This window comes from Mustela putorius, unplaced genomic scaffold (genome assembly GCF_011764305.1).
Source record: "Mustela putorius furo isolate JIRA1106 unplaced genomic scaffold, ASM1176430v1.1 tig00003853_pilon_pilon_pilon, whole genome shotgun sequence".
NCBI lineage: Eukaryota > Metazoa > Chordata > Mammalia > Carnivora > Mustelidae > Mustela > Mustela putorius.
The window spans coordinates 6,491,711-6,502,607 of record NW_025422005.1 but is presented as its reverse complement, the minus strand read 5'-3'; the positions used below and the strand labels follow the sequence as shown (position 1 = coordinate 6,502,607).

The 10,897-nt window shown below is 46.5% G+C and overlaps 1 protein-coding gene across 1 annotated transcript in view; it reads right to left on the bottom strand.

Moving 5' to 3' along the window:
- Nucleotides 1–1,161: 1,161 nt before the first annotated feature.
- The window catches only part of SLC25A33 (solute carrier family 25 member 33), a 36,558-nt gene continuing 26,822 nt past the window's right edge, over nucleotides 1,162–10,897 (bottom strand). The window contains exons 3-7 of the mRNA XM_004768609.3: nucleotides 9,971–10,048; nucleotides 8,128–8,228; nucleotides 6,423–6,489; nucleotides 3,001–3,281; nucleotides 1,162–1,639 (exon numbers count right to left, since the gene is read on the bottom strand). Of these exons, the coding sequence (XP_004768666.1) occupies nucleotides 1,437–1,639; nucleotides 3,001–3,281; nucleotides 6,423–6,489; nucleotides 8,128–8,228; nucleotides 9,971–10,048 (730 nt within the window). The 3' untranslated portion in view covers nucleotides 1,162–1,436. The remainder of the gene's footprint in view (nucleotides 1,640–3,000; nucleotides 3,282–6,422; nucleotides 6,490–8,127; nucleotides 8,229–9,970; nucleotides 10,049–10,897) is intronic.

The window sequence follows — 10,897 nt, the reverse complement described above, 5'->3', positions numbered from 1 at the left end:
TTTTAAACCTTCAGATCTTGAGGAAAAATTCAGGTTTTAATATAAATACTAAAATAGGAAGATGTTGCTAACAGTTATCCTATCAAACAGTTAAACTGAGCTCCTGGAATAGCAATCTCTTGGCTGCCATGTGGTTTACAAGCACTGATGCTTGACTAAAATGATTTATTTGGACTTCTACACAGCTGTGGACAGTTGAAGCAAATTCTGCCAGTGAGCTCAAGCACACCAACTAACCTTCATGCCTAAAGGTGAGCAAAATTAAACTCCGTTTTAAATACAATTTGAAAATATCCTACTCTCATCCCCCCCAGTGCCTCTGAATCTGACACTACAATGCATCAGTTACCAGAATCCAGTATCTTTCTAGATGTTCAGACTGAAAACTAACCTCAACGGACACTAAGCAAATTCCAGTGGAAGAGCTAAGGGAAAGCCATCTCACTTACCTGCCTTCCGTCCCTTACTAAATTTCCTTTAAAAGTGGGTAGTGCTGGGGTGTGGCTAAAATTCTGGTCATTTGTCATGCCTAGGTTTGTTTGTTTGTTTTTGAACTAGGGTATTTAAACACACCTCCTGTGAGAACAAAAGTGAACTGGGAGGTGGGCGGTCAACCCGTCACAACCCTCTCTGCCAGTGCCAGGGACCCAAGAGCAGGGTTAAAGACCTTGACAGGAAAGGTCTATTATTCACCCTACTCCACATTCACAGCTGACACTTACAAGGTACCTGGGCTTGACCAGGCTTAATTTCTGGAAATAGGTCCAGGAGTAAGACAACTGGTGAACATTTCATTAAAACTCCTGTCTTTGGTTCAAACTTGGAACAAAAGATAACTTTAGAAAAATGTTTACAGTTCAAAATATTTAGCATCAGAAAGTTGTACTTTTTAAACTCAGCAGCCTGAAGGCTTAAATTTTTAACTTGCATGAGACTTGGAAATGTACAGATAAGAAAAATGGCTAGAAGTCTTTCCTGGTCCACCCAGTGCCACCAAAATGTGACACATCTTACCTGTTCAGCAGTGCAGTGTCAGATGAAACAACAAGTTGTATTTTGATTTTGTGGGTTTTCTCTGCATTTCTAGGGTCATGTTTCACTGATGTATTTACAGGAAGTTTATAGCACAGTGAGCATAAAAGAGGACACAAACCAAATTTATACTTAAATTAAGTAGCGTGATTTAATTTAGCTGCTGCTTAATGCTGAATCCTCTTAAGTTAAAAAAAACAAAAGTTATAATTAACTATTAAAGTTAATGAATTTAAACCTTCCAGAAAACATGAATCCAAAAGGAAATGTCCAATGGGTGATACAGGCCACATATTTTATGGCCTTTCCTGTTTTATTTTAGTCTCATACACTCTAAACATCAATGGAAAAAAAATTTCTCTAGAGTTTTTCAATTTTATTCTAGAGCACAATTTTCTGGCCTGTTACTGGGTACGGTCTTCTAACAGGTACACAATTAACTCGTAGGTCGACAACACAATGGCAGTATTTGGTATCTGCCGGATGAGCTGAGCAAAGAGTCCTCTGTAAAAGGCAAGGTAACCTTCTTCCCGGAAGACCAGCCGAGCGGTCTGGACAAAAGACTTGTACTTGGTGCCTTCCTCCCGGAGCCGTGTCCTTATGACTTCTGCAGAGAGAAACACACACTTTATGCTACAAACCAACCGCATCACCAAGCAATACAATGAGAGCATTCAAAGCACACGGCTCTGTAACTGTCAATGTACATCTCTGGGTATTTGCCACCGCAGCTCGACTTGGAGAGCCGAAGTCCCTTAGACCCAATAAAAAGCTGCGATCCTTTCAGAACATTTTTTAATTCTGGGAAATGGTCAATTAGGGATATTACATATACAGACAATAGTACAAAATAAATTTTAAGGGATTGTAAAAACTTACTTTGAATGGGACTTCATTTTAAGATTGTTTGTGGTTTTCCATTCCCCATTAAGGGAATGCTGTAATTTCACTGAAGGTGTAATTTGTATTAAGCATGGCAAATCATCAGAAAGATTCTTTTTTTTTTTTTTTTTTTTAAGATTTTATTTATTTATTTGACACAGAGAGATCACAAGTAGGCAGAGAGGCAGGCAGAGAGAGAGAGGAGGAAGCGGGCTCCCTGCTGAGCAGGGAGCCCGATGCGGGACTCGATCCCAGCACCCTGAGATCATGACCTGAGCTGAAGGCAGCGGCTTAACCCACTGAGCCACCCAGGCGCCCAGAAAGATTCTTTTTTTATGTACTTGCCAACTTCTCCTACTAAAACCCTCCTCCGCAGCTCTCTCCAGCTCAAAAGCTGCCTCCTGCATTTTCAAACCTTTGCACACCGGGCCCTCCGTGACGCAGGCGCCCTGCGGCCTGACACCTGTCACGGCTCAACACGCGGCCGCCCCCAGCCCGCGGGGGGCGCCTCAAACTCGGCCCTCAGCCCTGGGAGGCCGTTTACTGCCCCAGCACGTGACAGGGGCTCAATCACCTGCTCGGGAGTGGACCGCGTACATCGTCACAGCTGACAGTGCAGCAGGCTTCTGAAAACAAAACCTGTTTTTCTTGGTACAATAAACCAAGCTATTCTTTTTTTAAGTAGGTCAGTGGAACTTTAGGTCTCTGATTCCTTAAAATAGACTTAGCAAGAGTAGCCTCACTCAGCTCTCCGTTCGAAGTGGAAGCCAAGAGTTTTTGGGGGGGAGGGCTGGCTCCCATATTATTTTTTTAAATTGAGGAATTTTGAATAAATCCAGACTTTTGGCTTCTCTGAAAACACCCAAAGTTCTACAACAAGGGGCCCACACTCTGCACAGTACTTTTGGCCCCAAGTAGCTGGAGCTGAGCAGAGGCGAGTGGCCGCCGCTCGCGTCACCTGCGGACGCGCGCTCCGTCACCTCAGGGCCTGCGTGTGTCTGCGTGAGCGGCAGAGGTCGAGACGTAAGGACAATGACACGGCCCTCACAGCTGTTTTCCTGTTCTGGAAGAAAAAGCAAAACATACCATGTGGATAAGCGATGCAGGAAGCACATCCCTTAGAAATCGCAGCAGCTGCCATAAGTCCAAAGAAACTTGTGGAATTTTTCTCAGTCCCATTTGTGGAGGCGGCAAGTGGAGCTTCTTTCAGATACTTCTTCAAACTTTCATAAATAGCAAAACAGATGATCGTTTCGGAAATACCAGCGTACGAGGCCGTTAATCCCCTGTAGAAGCCACGGATGCCTTCGGTCTGGTAAACGTGGCGCGCGCACTGCAGCGTGTTCGTCTGCTTGCAGCCTCTCACTCTGTGGAGATCAACGAGAAGCCGTTAGGAGGCGCACTCAGGAGGAGCCTGGCTCCCGTATCAAGCTGAAGAAATGAGCGCTGAGCATAAGGAGGCATGAGACGGCAGGTGACACGTGTCTTCCGTGTCCTGTGTTCTGCTGAGCCGCGGCCGCCAGCCGGGACACGGGACGGGCCACAGAACAGTACGTGCGTCCGCAGCAGGCGTCGCGGACACCGCCCTGCAGCCTCCGACTGAATTTCGGAAGGCGCCGAACGCACGAAGACTTTCCTCAAGGAGGAAGCCGCCACAGCCCCACCAGGCACCAACCCGCGTCTCTAGGAACAGAGCAGACGGGCAGAGCGGGCGACGCCCTGAGCAGCGCGGCTGTGAGGGCAGAGAGCTGCCGGGGCGGCGCGGAAAGCGGGACGCAGCGGAGCGAGCTGGCACGACGCTCCGGCGCAAACACGCGGTCCCAAAATGCCGCAGGAGAAGCCTCTCCAACGTTCCGACCGGGCCGCGAGCGCAAGGCCGCTTACCCTAGCAAGCTTTCCTAACTCTAGTCTCCAGACGGTGTGTTTTGGTTCCATTATTTCTAGATTTATGGAATAATAAAGTACACAGTAACTAATCAAGGCTTCAGGCTCGCTGCCCCTGGCTCGGGACGGGAAGGATCCTGAACGGGCCGACGCAGAGGGAACCCCGGGCCGACAGCACGCCCACACAGCCCTCCGTCGGGGCTGACGCCCAGCGCGACCCCAGCTCCAGCCCATCCCAACAGGCTCTCCCTTCTTCCCGGCGTCTTTCCGAGGCTCCTTCTCCACACCCGAGCCGGAGCAGCCTTTCTACTCCAGATCCAACCACACCACGGCCCGGCTTGAAAGCCTCTGATGGAGAGCTTCTCCATTTGGGCACTACTGACACTTTCCAGCAGATGGTTCTCTGCTGTGGAAGCTGTCCTTGCACGGAAACGTGTTTGGGATTACCCCGGCCTTCACCCACCAGACGCCAGAAGCATCCGACCTAAGTTGTGACAACTGGAAAAGTCTCCAGACATTGTCAAATGTCCCCTGGGGGGGGGAGAGCGTTCCCCACTCTCACCCAAACCAGGGCTCTCATGGCTCTCCATAGCCCTCAACCCTCAAATTAGAGCCCGAAGCCAAACACCAAGACCCTGCCAGGGTTCTGAAGGCTGTATCCCCCCACCCACGCATTTCTGCAGCCTTGGCTTCCTGTGATCCCCCCTCCTCCAGCACAGGCACACACACACAGCGCACTCCAACCACGCTTCCCTGCCTTCAGGGCCCCAGAAACGGAGGCTGCTTGTGTCTAGATTTTCCACATACTCCGTTCTCGGCCTGAAGCCCGTGCAGTGCACAGCCCCCCGCTCCCAGTATTTTTCAGACAGTAGGGTGGACATCTCTGCCACAGGAGGCCCTCTTGTGCCCGCCCTGCCTGGACGGCATCAGGGACCCTCGAGGGCTAGCAGTTCTGGCCCCTATTTCATCAGCCTACAGTTCTTTATCTTCGGTGAAGCTGTGAGCTTCTGGAAGGCAGGGCCCGTGCATATTTCCTGCTGTTTCCCCAGTGACTAGTACATAGCAAGCATGCAACAAATACGTGTTGTTTCAAGACTGGTTAACAGAGCCCCCCAAACAAAACTTTAAAATGTCCTGAGCATTCGGGTGCCTGGGTGGCTCGGTTGGTTAAGCGTCTGACTCTTGATTTGGGCTCAGGTCACGATCTCTTAGCAGGCAGTCGCTCGAGGATTCTCTCTCTCCCTCTGCCCCTCCCCCCACTCACACACTTTTTCTCTAAAATTAAAAAAAAATTAAAAATTAAAAAAAAAAAAAAGGTAAAAAATACTATGTCCTGAGCATGGACTCTTATGAGGTAGACTTAAAAGAGTGCCTGTCCGGGCTCTTCGCTGACTTGCGCAGGTACCTGCTGCTAAGGAGGAATGATTACCAGGACTGGAATGGGGAGTGATTACCAAAGGTTTCCAGGAGAGAATGCTGGTCAGAAGCCTGAAGGACAAGCAGGTGTTCTTGAGCAACAAGAGGGGGAGAGGGATTCCTGGTGAGGGACAGCACACTCAAGGAAATGGAAGCCTAAGAGCACAGGACAGTTTTAGAAAACTGCAAAAGACCTTGAATGTTAAGCCCAGGAGTTAGGATTTGACTGTCAGAGTAAGCAAGATTCATCGAAGCATTATGTGCTAGCAATCTGTCCAAAATTATGAGATCTGATGGATTCTAGAAGCTTCTTTCACACAGAACGGATTGGAGGGGGAACATGGAATCTGACACCAATAGAAAAAACAAAGCAGACCTGTGGCTACACGTCCTGGCGGGGGGGTGGGGGGGGTGGGTATTCTTGCTGCTTCTCTCTCTTCTTTACAGGTTGCTTAGATTTCGGCTGGACTAGCTGAAAGCCTCCAGTGCCCCCCCGCATTTCCAGGCCAAATCATTACACAAGGGTTCTTAGGACTCGATTACAGTGTCCCTTATCACCATCATGTCTTTGATATTATGGGGGTTATTGGGCCACTGCTTGATCTTGTTATTTACTGTGTTAAACAAGCTTATGACTATATTGCATTTTAAACAACACTGACAACCGTACTTCAACAACCAGTTTCCACTGCTTTCGAAAAGATCATTGTGAAAAGCTGCGGCAGAGGCTTCCCCAGGCTGCCAAAGGGATCCACAGCATGAAAACGTTCAAAACCAAGGGCCAGAATTTCAGGGCAGAAATCCAGTATATCTGACGGCCTTGGAGATTAAAATGACCTTTTGCCATTTGACCTTCCCTGGCATCTTCCCACTTAAAAGACAGGCCATCTGGAGGAGCCCACAGAGCTCCAGTTGCCGGTGGGGTCGGCCAAGACCAGAGACCCACCAACTATCTGAGAGAAGTCAGGAGCAGTCAGGAGTGGGCAAACTTCCAGCCTCCCCCTGGGTGTTGACTTCGTCGGCCCTCATCTCCCCACAGTGGCTGGCAGCATGCAGCTCAAACCAGAAAGTGTTTCTACATAGCTTATGCTCAGGAGAAAAGAAGGATGGGGATGCCTAAGGGCTCTGTACACCTCTTTCCACAACTGGAGCTGGGAAGAAGCAGCAAATCTCCATGAATATTAAGGAAGGAACAATTAACAACTTACTTCCGTTCTAGCTGCATCCGGGTTTTAACCATCCATATAGGATTCATTAAGGTATTTGTGACAAAAGCTAGAAGAAGAAAAAAAAGAAACAGAAAATGTCATTACTGAACACAGGCTTATTAAAGCTGTCTATTTCATATGATAAACTTTGAGATCAGGATTTAAACGGCTTCACAATAAAAATGGAAGAGTAGGAAGCAGTTACAGCTCCAGACTGCAGACGGAAGGTGCAGTCCCCTAAAATGTAACATCTTTTGATATGCTGGACCTAAAAGATTTATCTCCGTTTTTTAGAGCCCAGTCTAGTCTTTCTAACCTGTAGATGGTGCTGTTGGTATTTCTGTAAATGCAATTCCTATGATAAATCTGAAAACTATTCTAAAACTCAATTTATAAGCTTCAGATCCAGAAATAATTTGTTTTAAAAAGTTGGTTATCTAATCCAAAAGGTTGCCTTATATCACACTTAAAACAGAAGCCACCAAATCTCCCAATTTACTGGAACTTGAACATACGCATTTTAGTAGCTCACTAATCATGTCAGGAAATGGGAAGTTTTAAAGACTGAGCTGCTCACAGGAACCATTCTTCAAGTTTTCCTCATCTTAATATTGCTCATTGTTCTAGACCAACCAGAAAGAGTGGTACCGTGGTATCAGCCTGACACCCAGTGAGCTCTGAACGCCTCATCCCCTCCACAGTCCTAAACAGATTAACTGGGACCCCAGATAGTGGCTTAGGGAACTCCCTCCAGGCCTGCTGTATTTGTCAATGTTTCCTCTAGGTTAATTTTGCAAAAGTCACAAAACCAATGAATGGCTTAGAGCTTACGGCTCACTCGCTACCCCCTCACAAATGAGGGCCGACCTGTTTGTTCCGCCACTCTGCATTTCCTCCTCAGAGCTCTGTGTTTGGTAGAAACTCCTTTCTTGTGTGAAGCGGCTTTGTATATATATGCCATCTTCTACCTGGGGTCTAGTAATTGTGACCTGTAACTACTCAGATAGGATAAGAGAACTAGGCAGACAAAACCTTACAGGCTGGCAGGACGCAGCAAAGTTCCACAGAGTGCCTGTTTAAGTTTTCCAGAATACTCTTCTATTTACAAGAGACATAAAATGGTACCTACACAGACAGAGCCTTCTCTCAGCAACCTACAAGTCCATGGTTATTTCCCAAGTATTTCTGGGGGAACAAATCCTGTTACGAATTTTCTATAGTAAGTGGGGAGACTCCTGTACTACCTGATCTGGCACTAGCCCACCTAAGATCTCCTCCACAGCCCCGAGCCCTCGTCACAGAACCCAGCTGGGGATACAAATGCCAGCTGTCCGCAGGGGACGCTGGACACCACGGAGAGTCACACACAAAAAGCTCCATCTTTAAAATAACTTAATGAAACAGAAAAACATGAAAACACATTAATATTCCTTTAAAGGAAACATAACACTCACCAGCAGCATGCATGAGCACAGGCAAATTTTGAGGGAGAATAAAAGTTTTAATTGTCAAAGAAAATGGAACCGAGTTACAAACTATTCGCAAACATTCATGTTTTTATTAGTTCCGACATAAAGCGTCAGAAAAATGCTTTCAGATGCAGAAGAAGCAGAGAGCTAATTTCTAATTCCTGGAAAAAGCTGTGTGGCACAACACGTGCTTTGGGAGAGTGAGAAACTCCTCTCCACTCACGGGGGTCACATACCTGCGGAGCCAGCTGAGAGAATGTGCACAAGGTTGCTGTTAGGCACAAAAATGCCATTGAACTGCTCTTTGGCTTTGGAGTAACACGCAAAGTACACAGCCCTGTTTGAAGAAAGAGAGAACGCTACGGACATTGGCATGGCACTACACACGTCCCTCCGCAACCTCTGAAAAATTGAGGAAACTATGGGAAAGGAGGTTCACATGTAACCAAAAGCTTGACCTTGTCTGTAAGACCAAAAGCTGCCGCAGGCCCTGCAGAAAGCTCCTGCCTGTCCCTCAGAACGTGTTCAGTGACGGTAGAAGCGGCCACGGTAACTAAGGAGGAGGAGACTTGGGTAATCTACAAAATCCACGTATATTCTTCTTCGTGCTGGGTGTCAATTCTTTAAGCACCAAAATCTATACTGAAACTTTTAAAATCTGTAATACTTCTAAAACACACCACACCCGCCTTCTACCACAGTGACTATATCATATGTAATTTTTTTTTATGACTCAGGATCAAGAAGGGAACAACCATCAAACGCACATTTTCATATCAAGCTTCCACCAGTGAACACGCCTTGGCCTCCCCCAACCCTGCAGCTCCTGTAGGTGGAGTCTAGGTACCCTCCCTCCCCCCAAGCCCTGGCTCTGATCTGGTCTTTGTCTGCTTCCCTTCTTTTGACTTCTTTCTTACTGGGGCTGGAGAGTAGGTGCTGGTTCATACTTTCCCTGCTCCTTCACCAGCAATGCCAGGGGAAATGCCTCTTTATTTTGGCTGGTCAAAGCATCGATCATGGAATGTATTTTTCAACTTAGGCTCTGGACTACTTGTCATTACTGCCTTACGTAACAGTATTCTGTTTTCTCCGGGTCCCGACTGTTCTAAATGGGTGTGGTGGCCAGGAAGCTACATCAGATTCACAGGTGTCACCAAATGAGTACTGTCCACAAGGACATACATCTCGGTTTTATTTACTATACATATGCAGTACGTCCGCCATCTATTATAATGCGAACCCCATATACTCTCACAGCCTAGTGCTTTTATTTTTAAATAGAGGAAACACATATGCTACAAAATTTTAAAGGAACAAAAGGATTTACTAAGAATCTTAATCTTTACAGCATCCTCAGGTGATCTGTGTATGGACTAGAACACAAATCTGCAAGAATCCAGGAAGCTTTCAGCCTTCACCTTACAGAAAACAACACTTTCCTTTTGTTACCAAGATGAATTCTCTTTGAAGTCTATCGGAGTATTACATAAAGTAATGTCAGTGCCCTACCCCTGCCACCTAGCTCCCCACCCAGGACACAAACTTTGAGAAGCAGCTTCCCCACTTTTCAGCGATAGGCTGCACACACACACTCTCACTGTTCACGTTTATCCAACAGCTTTAAAGAGATACAGAAATAAGGATGTTTTAAATAAAGTAAAGCCCAGAAGCCTTTAAAACTGCTTCAGCTCAGTGCTACCGAGTGCCTATGAATCACCTGTGGATCTTGCTGATGTAGGCCTGGGGTACGGTCTAAGAGGCGCAATTCTAATGAGCCCCAGGTGATGCCAACACTGCTGGCCACTGCTGCTATCTGAAGTAGCAGGTGACTGTTTTAGAAAAAGATTCCAGGAGATGCGAGTAGACGAATTTTCACTGAAGAATAAAATAACTAGACTCTTTCTCTCTCACACACACACACCAAAAGACGCACCAGCAGTTGTCACTATTCCGTATGTCAAATGCATCTAGGCAAATCCCACAGAGAAAAGAAACTGGCCATCTAGCAGTACTGCACTTCAGTACAAAAGGAGTATTATATATTCCATGCAGCAAGCCAGCTGAATGTTTAATGCTTACCTTGATGGCGCAACTCCAACCAAATTTGGACCCAAGCCTCTAAAAAGTGACTTTGGTCCCTCCTTCTCCAAGATTGACCTGAATAATGAAAGAAGATCTTTAAAATCCTTAGGCAGGGCCTATGCAAAACAGCGAGGCATCAGCCTTCACATCAGCTCTGTAAATACAGAACAGAATGTTTATAAGACCCCAGACTCTTATCTGACTATATCATATTACAGTACAGCATCAGAAGGCTGAAGCATACTGCTTTCATTACAGTGAAAAAGCATGTTTCAAAAGCACCAGTTTGGGGTGCTTGGGTGGCTCAGTGGGTTGGGCCTCTGCCTTCGGCTCAGGTCATGATCTCAGGGTCCTGGGATCGAGCCCCGCATGAGGCTCTCTGCTCTGCAGGGAGTCTGCTTCCTCCCACCACCCTGCCTGACTCTCTGCCTACTTGTGATCTCTGTCTGTCAAATAAATAAATAAAATCTTTTAAAAAAGAAAAAAGCACCAGTTTGACCTGTTTGCAAGAAGCCTTTTCCCTGGTTCACGAAGGACTGAGATGTTCAGGGTCTGCAATACATGCTAAAATCTCAGCGAGGCAGGAAGAGCAAGTGGCAAAAGCAGCTGATCCAGGGAATCACATCTTCATGGTAACAAAATTCACTGAGAAAAAGGTTCTGAGATTTATTTGGGTCATATTTCTTTTGGATTTACTCCTTATTTCTAATAGTCCTATCTTCCAGATCTTTACTTATTGTAGAAGGGCCCCAATCAGGGATACACAGAATAGAAAGACCAAATGATTCTCAAGGGCTGGATGAATGTTTTTTAAAGCCAAAGCACAGCATAGTATCTCAAGTTCAAAGGAAGACTGTGTCTTTTTAATTTCTAAAAATCATGGTAACAGAGATGCCTGCGTGGCTCAGTCCGTTACCTGTCTCC